General features: G+C 39.4%; 1 protein-coding gene across 1 annotated transcript in view; it reads left to right on the top strand.

The window, feature by feature from the left end:
* PPP1R16B (protein phosphatase 1 regulatory subunit 16B) overlaps nt 1–15,970 on the top strand; it is a 711,559-nt gene that overhangs the window by 628,895 nt on the left and 66,694 nt on the right. The window contains exon 8 of the mRNA XM_044090460.1: nt 2,150–2,279. Coding sequence (XP_043946395.1) covers nt 2,150–2,279 — 130 coding nt within the window. The remainder of the gene's footprint in view (nt 1–2,149; nt 2,280–15,970) is intronic.

Below are 15,970 nucleotides of genomic sequence, written 5' to 3'. Positions count from 1 at the left end.
ATGTGGTATGCAAGCAAGGGCACACATCATCGCATATCGTGATTTTTCTGCAAAAATTGTCTGCTAGGAAGCAAGCTTATGTGTCTGTTATGAAGCTGATAACATTTTCAAGGAGCCTATAAATGCTTTTTGGAGCTTATGGTCCTCTCACTGATTACCGGTGTCAGATATTCATTTCCAAGTTAGTTACTGAAACAGGTTATTTTTGAATCAGACAAATTTGCCACCTGAGTTACTAGAGTTGGGAAAAGGTAAAATAAAGACCTGTCCCAGTAGTACAGCACTACAAACATTTCAGTAGAATGAAAGCTATGACACTGTAATATGTTTTTCCAGAACAAACGTTTAAAAGACTTTATAAGATGGTCAAGAAAAGAATCATAAGCTGTACTTCTCCTAGGAAAGAACTAAACAACGGATAGGATTCATAAAGCTACACCTGGAGAATGCTAAATATCCTATTTTGTTATAGAGTCCGAGAAGTATGGGATCATCTTATGTAGCAAAGGGGAGGATGCTTAGTATTGTATTCCAAACTGACCACTGTGGACAATACCACTGAGGTACATTTAAACTGAATTACTGTGTATTTCATTTGTATAGTGGTGGGGCAAATTCAGATATCTACAGTCAATACACAGATAGGGCAGGGGAAAGGGGCCAACTGACCCAGGAGCAAGGTGTTACCTGGCACAATCGGCAGCTGCTGATGGAGCTGAAACGCAGTACCAGTGTTCAGAAATGTGTACAGGAATTGTATTTGTTGTTGTCATAGCTGAACAGCTTTATGTACAGTACCATTTTATTATTTACTCCTGAGCAGTCCAAGGGTGCACCAAATCATTGAACTGCACCAGGTGCTAGGTAAGCTGGCTAGGCCTCTGTCTACAGAGAAATAACTTTATTAAGCATGAGTGTTATGTGCATGTCTGGAAGAGAACAAGACCTCTGTAGTTTACGCACATATAGGCATATGAAGTGTGCAGTGTATTCCAGCTCCCACCTCAAAGGATTTGGATATAGGACTTCAGTGATGCCAGGATGGTGTGCTGCAACAGTATAGATGCTGTGGTGAAAGTTGAATCTGTGATTATTAGCAAGGGATCCAGTCATGCATGATGTGCTTAAGCATTTATCACTGACGGGTCAGAATATGTGCAGATCCAGGATACTAACTGCTGGCACACCATTATGGGGAAGGTAGATGGAGTTTCAGGATGAACATATTTATTTAATTATTTTATTTATTTGTCTATTGTTAACCAGGTTAGTCCTACTAGGCTACTTTCCTCTTTTCAGGGGAGACCCAATGTGGCATTTATACTACTAGGGGACATTTGGCCAGATCATCAGGGATCTTCTCTTATTCTTTCCTGTAGGTGCCATGGGATCTTTTACATCTTCCTGAGCTACCATCAGCTCAGGCAGATAGGGCCTCAGTTCAACATTTCGTCCAAAGGATGACACCCTCACAAGTGCAGTGGTGTGCAGATGTGTAGTTTTCAAAGGGAATTTACCACAATGTCTTTTTTACTTGACACAACCTTGCTATATGTGGTTTGTGACATGATTAAGATATCCATGAATTCCATTTTAAGTCATTAAAAAATATTAAAAAGTAGTCAGCACATGCAAAGCAGAAGTGGAAAAGAAGTTATTTACAGCTGGAATACGATAATCTGAGGTATGGACCCTGGAATAATAAATACTGAAAACACCCATTTCAGAATAATAATGATTTATTGTATGTATAGCATATGTTGTATATTCATTACTTAAATCACACTCCATTGTACCTTATCTTTTGCTCACTTTTTGTAACAAGTGTTGCCCTTTGCAGATGTTTAGGAATACTGGTGCAGACAATTTGGACTGCTTTATTTACTTAAAGGATTTGTGAATTACTTTTGTCTCTGGATAGTCTAGCCAAATATTGTGTTTTAACAAGAGTGCCTTTGTTCTATTAATGTCTAATTTGTTGCAACATAAAGCATATATTCTAACAGTGACCTGAAGAGTCATTGATAAGAGTATTACCTGTGCGTCACCATTTTGATTGCACGCACTCTTTCTTGGTAATGGGCTGAAGAAAAATGAAGATACTAGCACTAGTTTCTTGTGGCTGAGGATGATACTTGTGTTGTTTCAGACCTCTGCGAAGATGAGGAGATGAAGACTATACTAGTGGATCTAAAGCATAAACATGACACCATTATGAGGTCACAGCTAAAGCACAAGTCTTCCTTGAATAGGCGGACATCAAGTGCAGGAAGCAGAGGGTAAGTACAAACTATTTTTGGGACCTATTAATGCTACATATTACATCTGACTTAGCAACTGAGGTTACAGTTTTGGTCGGGTGATAGTATTACCTGTTGTTGTCTTTGTAATATGACAATTCAGCTTGAGTTGGTATTGTGTCCATGGTCCTGACAAACCACCTTACTACTCCATTGTCTGCAGCATGACTGTTTTGAAAGGGCTGCTTCATACTTCAGGGAAAGTGAAAGATTTGAAGATGTTACACGATATGTGGAAGTCGTTTACTGCTGCCAGATGCACTGGTGTAAATCATTATTCCCTTAAATTAGCAACGATATCCTTTAGCTTAGACGGGTCCAACCTGTGGCCCGCGGGCCGAATGCGGCCCTCAGAGCTCTTCCATGCGGCCCTCAACCTCTAACTGCAACATCGATGTACGCATGCCCCAAAACACTTTTTGTGTTTTTCGCTCCCATGACCTGTAACAATAATGTCGGTGTGCCCATGGGCCAAAGCACCTTCTAGTTTTGTTTTTGAGCCAAAAAAGGGTCAGTGTGTTTACGCCATTATTTTGCACTGAACAATCAGTGTGTGTGTGTGTGTGTGTGTGTGTGTGTGTGTGTTCTCGCTGAAGAGGGACTCATGTATGGATTTGCTGCTGTTCCCTTTGAAAGGGACAGCAATTACCTGTGTTAACAGGTAAGTACGGAGTGAGTGAGTGCATGCATGAAAGCAGAATTGCGTGCGTGAAAGTAGAAGAAGAGTGTGTGTGTGTGTGTGTGTGTGTGTGTGTGTGTGTGTGTGTGTGTGTGTGTGTGTGTATGTATATGTGTGCATGAGAGAGAGAGACGCATGCACAAAGAGGCTAACAATGATCATTCTACCTACTGAACACAAACAAGTTAGCTCACAAATATATCATACATTGAGTACACTTTCATTAAATTGCAGCTTTCCTGACAGGGAGAGTGTTGTATTGAACATGAACTCATACCTCTTAACTGTATGGATTTTCCAAGAATGTCTGGATTTTTGCCTTATCTTCCAATTTGTGTCTTTTGCTTAGGAAAATAAAGTCATCCAAGGTAATGCAGTTCCAGGGAGTAAGAAAGAGACAGCAGCCTAGGGTTAATGGGTCAGTAGTGGACTGACTATGTGGGACTGTAGCATATAAAGTTGTATTGTTTTTTCAGACAAACAAAAAAGCACCTAGTACTGTTTTTTCATTGATGGGTTCTAAGCAGTGGTAGATTGGACAACAGTAAGCTTAGCTTTGGCGGATCATCAATACTGGCAAACAAGGGAGCCGGCAGGATTTTTTGCGGGGGGGTGCAAACCCAGAGCCCCACCCACATAGCTCACCCCGCCCCCTGCCAACACAGCCCCACCCAAGTCCACCCACCCCAAGCCCCGCCCACACAGCCATTCCAGTGTCCCATTACTTGGCTATTTCTCCCCATTTACTGTAGACACTGTTCAAATCTGTGTGCATACTGTGTTATGCTTTAGTTCTACAATGATTACAGGCAGTTGGATTTAATTTACAACTTTTATTTCAAACATTATAGCCCAAACACTGAGACATTTACTAAACCTAAACAAAGCAATAGTCTTACAATGAAAACAGACTTGGCATTAAAGCTTCTCTACTTTTGAAACTCACATTCAATGAAACGGCATTGAAACCCACATTCAAAGAAAATGCATCTGGCCAGTGGCAGGTTATTTACCTTTGAACTGTTTTCAAGCAATAGGCTCCTTGCACACCGTTAGGGCCATGCAAAAGTTATTTGATTTACCTGATTGTATTAATTATAATATATAATTGAATTATATCCCTTGTATTACACAGCAACACTTGTATATTTCAGTGTTTCATCTACAAATTCAGTGCCTGCTGTCAAAGAATAAATTGCCTATGTTAAATTAAAAATGGTAAGCTGGTATATTGCAATAGAAAATGGATGACAAGCTGAAAAACAGGTTCATAGTTATTAGGCATCTCATCCAAAGGAGGACATCCTGAGGACTGCAGCATACAAATGTATATGCTGTAGGAATAGAACCTCAAGCCTTTACATTAAGATGCAAGTATTCTACTTGTGGTGCTACTAACATAGCTTTAAAACTTTATACCACAATAGAGATACCATTTGCTAAACAAAATGGTTGCACATTGTAAATAGACTTGGCATGAGCAGCAATGAACTTCGCTTCCCTTAAAACTCACAGTTCCTTGAAAATGCACTTGAAAATTCCACCTGCTAACTCTAACTTGGGCATTTCACTTTCTCTCTCTCTTACAAAGATACCACACCCTCAAGGCCTCACCCTTAGTGCAAGAAATCTTGTCAAAGCCTAAAATAAATAGGGACAAATTATAAATATGGCTCTCAGAAAATTGCAAGAGTAACAGGATTTGTGTTAGTATGCATTTTTCTAAATGACATGACATCTAAAACTGAAATGTCTCATTTAGCAACTTCAATCCTTTTTAAGAGGAATATGGGGCAAAAATCTGGACAGCTGAGGGGTATGCTACCTCCCTCTTATACACACACCAAATAATTCTGGTCAGACTTGAATTTGCACTGAACGGCACCGTGCTTGATCTGAAGTGGGTGAAATCCTGGTAGCTAGTGATTGCAGCTCAGCAATGTGGAGCATTAAAGCATTTTTAGCAGAGCATTGTTTCATCACTACCTATTGTGTTTGCACATAAGCTGTAGTCATTTCAAACATTTGCCTTTTTTTGATTACTACAGAGTACATTTACTCACCAGAGCTATTGTGTTTTGACTTCATTGTGGAGCTAGTTGTTGCAGGGCTTGGCTTTTAAGTAAGGTAGCAATGCTTATTTACCATATACCATTAAAGCCACCCAACTACAAGTGTACCAACACACAGACACTGCTATAAGACACTGGTCTCCAATAAAATGTAATGAGCTTCTGAAAATACTGTAATCCTGTCCTTTTATTACAAATACTGTCATATGCATTTCAATACTCAAGGCTTATACATTATCTAGTTATGTAAATATTCTCTGCATGGCAATGACAAAAAGGCTTTCAATGCTGGTAATTCTTTAACAATATGCTTACTAAAGCTTACTTGCATCTTACAATGTCCGACAAGCTTACTAAAGCTTATTTGCATCTTACAATCTCCGACAAGCTTACCTGATGTTCATTAAACCATGGCTATTTAAACAGAGCAACAGGACACTGTGATAGCATGCAGTTCCTGAATAATAAGAAGCATAAATCAACATTATAAAAATCTGATAGAAAACCAGAACATTTTGCAAAATCAAGGACAGATGAAAAGCCACGGTCATATTTGTGATCTACCTTGGATGGGGAATACTCTGCACACTTACTGCATAACTGCTTCTTGCCTTCCTTGGACACATCCCGAGCCACTACAATGGGGCTGGGGTGCAATAAGTATGTCATAATTTGAAATGTCTCTGGCTGACAGTGATGGCTCTGACACTCCTACCTCTCAACTTCAGAGCAAGAAATCTGGACAAAGCCATACATAGAACTAGAAGTGGGACACAGGCCCAAAAATAAGGCCAATTTTTAAATATTGCTCTTATTAACTTAATAGAACAGGTAGATCTTGCATTAGTACAAATTTTCTGAAGGGTATAAAATCTGAAACTCAAATGTCTGCCATTATTTTCTAACTTCAATCTTTAATGACTTGCCACTAATTTGCCAGAAACCACAATTTTATGAAAAACAGACCAAAATGTGATGCAAAACTACCTGTCAAAAAAGGGACACCTTTTTAATATTAACAGTTAACTTGAAGCAGCTAACAAAATAAGAGCATCCACATGCATTTCTGAAATAAAGGTAATCTATAACTGATCATTACAGTTATAATTGTAAACCCTCCACATTTTCTTCCAAAATTGCCATTTTGGAGAAGGGATTATTAGGGGAGAGCAACATTTTGAGCAAAAATTGGGGACAATTGAGATGATTGGATATTCCTAATCTACAAAGTGATTTGCACGTACCTCTCAACCTCTTAATGCAGGAAATCTGAACAAGGCCAAATATATTGGGGAACATACAAACACTACTAAAAATTGCTCTTGTATAAACTTAGACAGTCTTGCATTAGCATGCATTTTTCTGAAGGTTATGACATCTGAAACTCAATGTCTGTCATTTAATGGCTTCATTCCTAAATGATTTGCTAGAAAACCACAAATTTTATGAGAAACAAACCAAAAATAAGCAGCAAATATCTATTAATTCTGCAAAGATATGGACAACTGAGAGATATAGTTCAACCGGGGCTGTCTGAGTTTGCTACCCCCCCCCCTCACAAAATCGTGGTCAAATGGAGCCTCCCCCCCCCGCAGCCATTCCAATGTCCCATTCCTTGGTTATTTTGCCCCATTTACCATAAACACTAATGTGCATACTGCTTTACTTCTGCGATGATTTAGGATTTCATTTGAAAGTTTTATTTTGCATTTTACAGCACAAACCCCAATACATATCTATTAAAGCAATGCAGTCTCAATGAAAATAGACTAACATTAATACTTCTCTGCCCTTGAAACTCACATGCATTGAAACAGCACTGAAACCCACTTTCAGAGAAAATACATTTTGCCAATTGCAAATATTAACTCTGGGCTGTCTTCAAAATCATAGGCCCTCGAGCGTAACATACACATGCCCTTTGATACACCTTCCTGACTGTATTACATTATATTCCTTGTACAATACAGTACAGTTGTTAAAGGGCATTTTAAATTTATTGTTTTGAAAATTTTTCCAGTAAACAAAGAAACAAAAAGCATCCACCAATGAAAAAATTGCCCAATTCAGAACATTTCCATCATAAAAAGTCTACTCAAGTCCACCAGTATCAGTAAAAAATATACACAATCTCTGTAGTAAAATCCACATTGAAGAAATTTGTAACTAATAGAGGTTGCTGCTAGCAAACACTTTATATATCATTGTTTAATCTACAAATAAAGTGCCTGTTACCCTTGAAGAATAAATTGCCTTTGTTGCATGCAGTAAAAAAATGAAAAGCTAGTAATACCGCAATAGAGAATGGATAGCAAACTGTTAACAGGTTCATAGTTACTAGGTATCTTTGCCAAAAGGACTGCAGCATCCACCCCCTTTACAACACAATACAGCATCAGCAATGCATTTACCTACTGTGGGAGTAGAACCCACAGCCTTCAGCATCTAAAGCAAGTACACGATCTGTTGTGCTATTAATGCAAGCAGACTAAACATAATCAGCACTAAACTTTTGCTCCCCTGCAGCTCTCAGCTCCTTGTAAAATCTACTCTACACTCAGCTGCATCTCTGAACTTTGCAGCACAAGAAATCTGGAAAAAGCGAAATTTATTGGGGCAAAAGGCCAAACAACAGGGACACATTTTAAACATTGCTTGTATAATGTTTGAAAGTTGCTAGAAGAATAAAATGCTGCGTTACCACCATACATTTCACTGCCACGTCTTGAACCCAGGGGACCCCGTGCAAAACAGTCAAAGCAACATACCACTACTCCAAATCAGCTGTTTTGTGAAAGAGGAAGACTGAAACTTTACCATTTAGTGAATTCAGTTCTCACCATAGCACAGCTGTCAACCTCTTAGCACAAAAGACCTGAACAAAGCCAATAATGGGTGACTACAACCACCAAACATTCAGTGAATTCAGTTCTCACCATACCTCTCAACCTCTTAGCAAATAACACACGGACAAAGCCAGTAATGAGAGAATATAGCCCCCAAACATTTTCAGTGAAATCAGTTCTTACCATAGCTCTCAACATTAGCAAAAAAACCTGGATGAAGCCAATAAATACCTGAACAAAGCCAATACTGGGTGAATACAGCCCCCAAACATATTCAGTGAATTCAATTCTTACCATAACTCTCAACCCTAGCACAAAGCCTGGATGAAGCCAATAATGGGGGGAATACAGTCCCAAACACAGGGATACATTTCAAATATCCATCTTGTACACTTAGAAAATTGCTAGAATAAAAGCTTGCTTTTGTTACCATACACTTTCTGAAGAATATGAAGTCCGATATTGAAATGTGTCCATTTACATTTATTAACCAGGAAAGTCTGACTTTGAAAAAAAAAAAAAGCTAATTTTTTTAGCAGAGGCCCAGGGAGAAACACTCCAGACAGCCAAGAATAAAACCAGATAATAACATTTAGCTGTCAGGCAACAAGGACACAAATGCAGAAACCACAGATTTTATGAGGAACAGAAAAGGTATGAGGGAAAATCCTGCAATATTTTTACAAATGGTGGTGGGTAGGGAATTCAGGCTCTTGCCACTTGGGCCCAAGGTACAGGGTTCAAGTCTTATTCTCTACCCACCACCATGTACACCTGGGGCATTTCACACACACACACACACACACACACACACACACACACACACACACACACACACACACACACACACCTCTCTACCTGAACGGGTCCCATCTTCCGTTCCCGAATAATCCGTCTGTGTCCCCGCTCTCAACCTCCTCTACCTGAAGGTGTCCTATCTTCCATTCCTGGTTGAATAACCTGTCTTAAGTTCCCGCTCTCAAACAGCGATGATGTCAGCACGCCTACCCGCGACTGGACTGTTAGCACAGACTTCTTAAAGAAGAATGCACTATCTTCTTAAAGAAGAACGTAAGAACGCACTAGTCAGCCGATTCCAGGGGGGTGCAAGTGCACCCCCTTGCACCTGCCTGCGGGCGCCCTTGCTGGCAAATCAAGTGGGCACAATATAATTTTTTTAAATGTTTGGAATTTTAGTGTGTATGTGTGTGCTTATGTGTTAGGAGTGCTGCAACAGTAGATGATTATTAAAGACAGAGACTTACGGACTGTGGAGAATATGTTTCTTTGTTTCAAAACCTAATACTTGGGTACGCATGCCAGATGTAAATTTTTTAAGACATAGCTTCTTGCCATTTACAGTGGATGGATATTTACATTTAATGGACAATGTATTAGTGTGGGCCTGTGGGGTTCTGAAGGATGCCAAGTCTACCACTGCCAATGTCTTGTAAAGTGACCTGGAAATGGATATTGGGATGTTACTGAAAAAATGTAGTAAGTGGGCTTAGAAATGTAGTTTAGTTAAACAAAGTGTACTTTCAATTTACAGGCCATAATTTAATTTATTTCAGGTAGTCCAGATACTGGTAGATTGTATACCATTAGACTTAATTAGGGAGAGCTGTCATTCTGGGGAAACAAGCAGCCCTAGTTTCAGTGAAAGCTCTGTGGTTGCTTGCAGGTAGGAAGTTGCAGGATGTTGATGCAATGTGTTTTATGTATTATTTTTAATGCATTTGTCATTTCAAAGCATAATTTTCTTTGATGCAAAAGAAGGCAGGACTGAATGAGCCATATAATGTTTAACTGACAATAATGGGATAGAAAGATTATAAGTGATGTATAATGTTTGCAGCTACAGTTGTTTCAATGGTGTCTGTGATGCATAACTATTTTTGGGCCTGTGTCCCACTTTTATTTTTCGCTTTGTCCAGATTTCTTGCTCCAAGGTTGAGAGGTATGGTTCCATACTAAATCAGAAGTTGTATTTACCTTGGAAGACTTTTCAGCATAATTATGAAAAACAGAGCCTTTTTAATATCTCTGCTTATTTCCAATATAAACTGCCATGCAACCTTGGGGTTGGGAGGGTGGCCTAATGGTTAAGGTGTTTGCCTTACAAACACAAGGTGCAGGGTTTGAGTCTCATAAGGGATAATTGGCTAAGCTTAAAATGGCTCGCAAGGGCAGTTAGCTTAGTACTAATCTATGAACCTATAACCTTATTTTTAAGCTACTTTACTTCTTTTGGAATTGATAGGTATGATTCATCTGTTCGGACATAAGCATAGAGTGATAATGTGACTGATTTCTTGCAGCAGTCTGTGGTTTACATAATCACAATAACGTTTCTGTGTTTCTGGGTGTGTAATCAATTTAACAGTTTTAAAGATGTTTTCCAAAAATAAATAAATAATCCTCTCTACACTTTGAGCTATTGACAAAGTCTGGGAATTTGTTTTTTTCTAAAGTGAAGGTCAGCATTACAGCTCAGTAAACTGTCAGTCTGTGAGTAACTTCTGCACAAATTAAAATGTCTGAATGTCAAATGGCTTTAGATTGGAGGGAAGTTTATTTTTATTTATTTTATTTTATTTACATTTGTTTACGAAAGTCCGACTGGGCACAGGTCCATTTTCAGCAGAGGCCCGGGGAGAAAAGCTCCAAAAATAACACAAAACAATATAATACATGTGAGAGAGAGACAGCAAATTATGGATGTAGTACTCATACAATATGGCAAGAATCATTGCGGTACAGAATAAACTTAAAAACATTTTTTTTTTTACAGTTATAATTACAGCAAGGCAAATATCAATGAGTTAAGTTTTTAGGAGAAAGCTGTTTGTACATAGCTGACGCTCTGAAACAATCTTTTGGTATGGATTAACCTGGGGATTGACACAAGTTATATGTTTACACCAGTATGTAGCATTATAGTTTATGGTTTTCTTATTGATTTACATTTTGCCGAGCAGTTGTTTGTTGATTTATTGATGGTCCTTTTGGTGGTGGGAAATTACATGGATGAATCCATCTCTATTATGATTTTTTTTCAGATATTTTGACTTCCAGACAATTTCATTCAGTGAGTGGGTGTCATGTGATTATTGAGGTTGCCTATTTTACAAGTAGGGGCTTTTTGTGTGTGTGTGTGTGTGTCTGTGTGTGTGTGTGTGTGTGTGTGTGTGTGTGTGTGTGTGTGTAATAGAGAGATTTAATATGTATACTGAATATAATTTTGCAAATGGAATTCTTAGTTAAACATGCCCCTCTTCTTGGGCAACTAGACTTGAGTAACCGATATTAGATCTTAGCCATCCAGCTGGGAAAGGTTAGTATGTGGTTAGTATGTGGAGTTTCCATCTGGTTTGATGAAGGCTATGCTACTTACCCAAGGACTACATTTATGGCTATCCATCCAGCCATCATGTTGCTGAACTACATTGTTTGATAATGTGAGGAGCTTTTTACAGGCGTTGAAGGTTTTTGTGTCAAGAACCTGTCCATAAAAAGTGGCTTGTTTATGTTGCAGTGAAGGCTGCGGTCTTTGTAGTGAGCATTTTAAGTGTAACCAGTATTTCTGAGGTAGAGGAAGTCTCTTAAGGCAGGATCTTTCTTAGCCTGGAAAGCAAGCCAATGGTGAAATTTATAGGGGCCAGTGAGGGACAGAGGAAAGCAAGAAGCTTTTTAGTCTGTTTAGATAACTACGTGAACTTAGTCCTTTGACCTTTTTTGGCAGAAATGGTTGTAGTCTTTCTTTTGGCAGGGTGTTTTGCTGAGGCACATGTCAAAAGGGGCATTGCACTCAATAATGGCTCTTGTAAAGGAAGAATACAAGGATGTTATGACCTCTGTCCCTGGATGAGACACCCTTACTAATGAATTGGGCCATGTAAAAATCTTTCCTTACAACGGAGATAACGTGGTGGTCAAAAGTCAGGTTTCTATCAACCTGGGAGCCCAAGTACCATACAACTTATTGCATGCCTACAACATTGTTATTAATGTGATAATTTGTGGGGACATCACTCTCTTCAAAGGGGATGATGATGCATTTTTTTGGCATTTAACTTGAGGCCATGTTTCTGGCACCAATTATTTGTTTGGGTGAGACTCTCTTGTAGCTTATTCAGAATTGTTTTATTAAGTCAGTAATGTGAATTCTTTACTTTACTGCAAATTTGTTGGCTTATTTTTGTGGATTATAGTATTGTAGGACTGCTGATGCTGACATTTTACGAGTTGGACTGCTGGAATGGTTTTCCCAGTGAGAAATGCTAGTGCTGTAGTGAATATTTGTTTATTTGTAATACATATATATATATATATATATATATATATATATATATATATATATATATATATATATATTAACTAAGATGTTAGAGTTAACTGTTAGATTAGAGAATTAGAATGAGAATTAGAATTTTAAGGGAAATATTAGGCATTTATTACATTTATTCACTGTTCAAATGCATCTACAGTACAGCCAGGAGATCGACTGTGGTCTTCCGGAGCAACAAAAGAGTTAACTATATGATATATTTTATATGCGGCCCCAGGACCATTTCTGTTCACTCAATGCGGCCCCAGCAAGCCAAAAGGTTGGACACCCCGCGCTGCATGAGTAGAACAACATAGTTTGTGATGTAGTAAATTTCTTCAAGGTACACCGTACCACTAAATATCCCTACTGTTGTAGCATTCATTATTACATGATAGCACTACAGTGAAGTACAACTTTATTTTCATCCCTGCATCTTCAACTTAAAGCAGTTCAATAGAAATGCTTGTAATCTAAAGTGAAAAGAGATTACTACCACTAATACTCTAAATAAAGAAGGCAGTTCTAAAACCATAAAAGTGAAGACACATAATATGCATTTCCTGCTTGCATACGGTGCAGTATCTATCCATCACACTCTTATTCCATTGTGCTGTTACTACACTGCACTTCTGTTCAGAGTTTATAGTCATCAATCTGTAATGTGCTCTAATACTTAAACGGTAAATTCTGAGTGGATAATTTCCATTTATGTCTGTGACTGTCATGCATTTTAATGGTCTTGTGTTCTGCTGGAAGAGTAAAACTAGAGGCTGTACACTTAAAACTGAAAAATGCAAGGCCGAGCAGTCTGAGAAGCAGAGCTGATACAATAACTTGTTATAACTTTGTATCATCATCAAAACACCCTGTCTGCCCCATTCATCCCCATGTTCTATCCTATCTGCCCCATTCATTCCCCATGTCCTACCCCCCTTGGTAGGGAAGTACACGAGGCAGGTATGAGTCGACTGTCATCTTCTGTTTGGAAAAGATTTGTCCTGTGACTCAGTCCCAACAAACCTATGCAATGATGTGCTGTGGTCACAGATAAAGGTGGTTGTGTGCACCATTTGATTTCTTACATGCATAAGCATGCACTACCTCATGCAGACCTCTGTGCATGAGGTGTAGTCAAGGTGTTTAGAATTGTAGACCAACTTGTACAGCACCTTCCAAAATGTAATCCCCACCCCACTCCCATGCACAGCCCAGGCAATATATGTTTGTAGGCAGTACAACACTGAAAACAAAAATCTGAAGTGATGGACTTAAGAAGCAGTCTTAAAAAAGATTAAAGTCACTTAACAATGTCCATAACTTAATAATACAAATTAATAGTCACTGTGGTGGCATACAGGGATAAAGCCCTGGCTACAACCCAAATGATCTAGGTTCTATTAGCAGTTCCGGCGATTAAAGGAGCAGTAGGGGGGGATGGAGTGTGGCCACCCCAGTGGAGTACTCAGTCCTCTGGACATTCCTGTGATAATCTCTGGTGAAGGCTGGAGATATTGTATATAGGAGGCATGGCCAAAGAGCACGATGGGAGGAGACACCAAACACCCACTTTGCATGTTAGCTTTCAGCACAGGACAGACAGCACACAGGGAGGGAGAGAATAGTGGGAAGGGTAGGATAAAAATAAGAACCCCCCCTTGACTTGAAGTAGGGCAGCACCAACCCCCCCCCCACCAGGATTCCTGTAGGATCCTCTTCGCACTTGGTAAGATATGGGTATTGGACTGGTGGATAAAGGAGTTCTAGTAGACCCAGTGAAGGATTTGGGACAGTGGAACAGTTGCCATGAATGAAGAATTGGAGAAAAAAAATGGAAAAAGTAGTACCACATGTTGGTAAAAATGCAATGACATTTTAACTTAAAATTCTATCACAACTCATTAAGCAAAATAGCTATTTTTTTTAACTTTGCCGTGTGATGTATACAGTGTATTTCCGGCTGTGTGTGCCATTGATCGGCATTACTGCCTACTTGACCTGCTGGTCTCCACGAGGCATACACTCATAGTGTAATCACCTTGGACCCACCCCTTAGTCATCTTCCCTACATAAACCACTTGATTCTTCCTCTCCCCTGGCTGGCTGCTGACAACTGACTTGACCCTGGGTCACGGGTATCACAGGTACGGCTCTGTCATTATGGTCCATGGTCCTAACTCCGGATTCCTCACTTTAGTGAATACATTGCTTACAGTGGAGACCCTCCCCCTTGAGGAGATATTGGATGTATATATTTCTCCTTTAGATAACTTGCCTGCTGCTGATGTGCTATTTTTATAATACTAGCAATATTGTGCTAGAAAATGTGCAAGAAGAGACGCATATAGCCAAATGTATTACTTACCTTACTTATTCAATGTCTGTCTCTGAGATCTGATTATCATCTTTTAAAACAAATGTAAGGCTCACATTTCACATTTTCTGGTAGGTGTTTTTGTCGGTCTTAAAAGTCCTTTAGAATTTTAACAGAGCTTCTCTTTAATATAGTATTTGTTAGTCTCACTGAGAATAGATCAAGCCAGAACTAATGTTGATATGGAATGTAATTAAAGGCTACTCAGGAAATAAACTACATTGAGTGAGGTACCCATTTGAAAATAAACTATTTCACAAGGGTCTATTAGATACAGAACTTGTTCTTTTCAGGTTTAAAGAACAGTACTATATTCTGAGGTGCTGACAACCTACGGCTCATAATACTCTGTAATTCTGTTATACTGTAGAAGGCCTGTGTTCTGATTAGCTTGTTTTATTATGATTAGCCTTTTTTTTTCATTTTAAGCATTTTTTCATATTATTTCTTTGTTTTAGGGTTTTTTCTGTTAACATATTTATTTGTTTTATTTTTTATTTTATAAATGAGGGATGCTGTGTTAGTTGGAAGAACGTATCCTGGGTTATTGTATGTTTGGCTAGTTTACTGTTCCCACCGCCAACATGAATGGAAGAAATTACCTGATGTTCATCGTGCATACAGCTGCAGTCATTACAGATGGGTTATCCTGCCGTCAGGCGGGTCCTCGGTCGGCCGAATTCCAAAGTCTAGGTCCGGCGTCGGTTGTCGTCGCCTCTTCCCTGACATCAGTGCGGCAGGGGTATAAGAGAGGCAGCCAACGCCATTTTCTTCAGTCTTTCTTGCCGCGCGGTGCCCGAAGCAGAAGCAGTTCGCAAGTGCCGGTCGGCCAGCTCCTGAGATTTACGAAAGTATTTCAGCCGAAGTCTTCTTTAAAGCTAAGTACCCCGTTGGGGAAACTTTTCTTGCCTCAGACCAATGTCAGACAAAGTTAATAATTGCATTTCTTGTGGGAAGCAAATACCGCATAAGGATTTCCACTCTTTCTGTATACCTTGCTTAGGCCCAGACCACGACGTCTCGGCCTGCCGTTTTTGTGCTAGGTTCAACAAGCGCACTATTAAGCGCCGGGCAGAGTTCGCCCAACATTATTTTGGCAAAAATGTAATTACATCATGCCGTCGGATACTCCGACACCAGTTTTAGGCAAAAGACACAAAGATAAGGACCGACATCCGAGGTCTGCACCGAGTACTGAGACCACGCTTAGGCCGACTACCGGTTCTCTGGTTCTCAGCGAGGCGCCTACACAGCCCCTGACTACCAATGAATCTATTTTACCGGTGACTTCAGTACCCGAGGTCGCAGGATCCTCGGTCTCCATTCCTACTACAGATACTGACGCCACTCTTGGCGGGGAAACTCAAAA

Source organism: Protopterus annectens, chromosome 12.part0 (genome assembly GCF_019279795.1).
Source record: "Protopterus annectens isolate FY-2018-M chromosome 12.part0, PAN1.0, whole genome shotgun sequence".
Taxonomy (NCBI): Eukaryota; Metazoa; Chordata; order Ceratodontiformes; family Protopteridae; genus Protopterus; species Protopterus annectens.
This window is presented reverse-complemented; position numbering and strand designations above follow the sequence as displayed.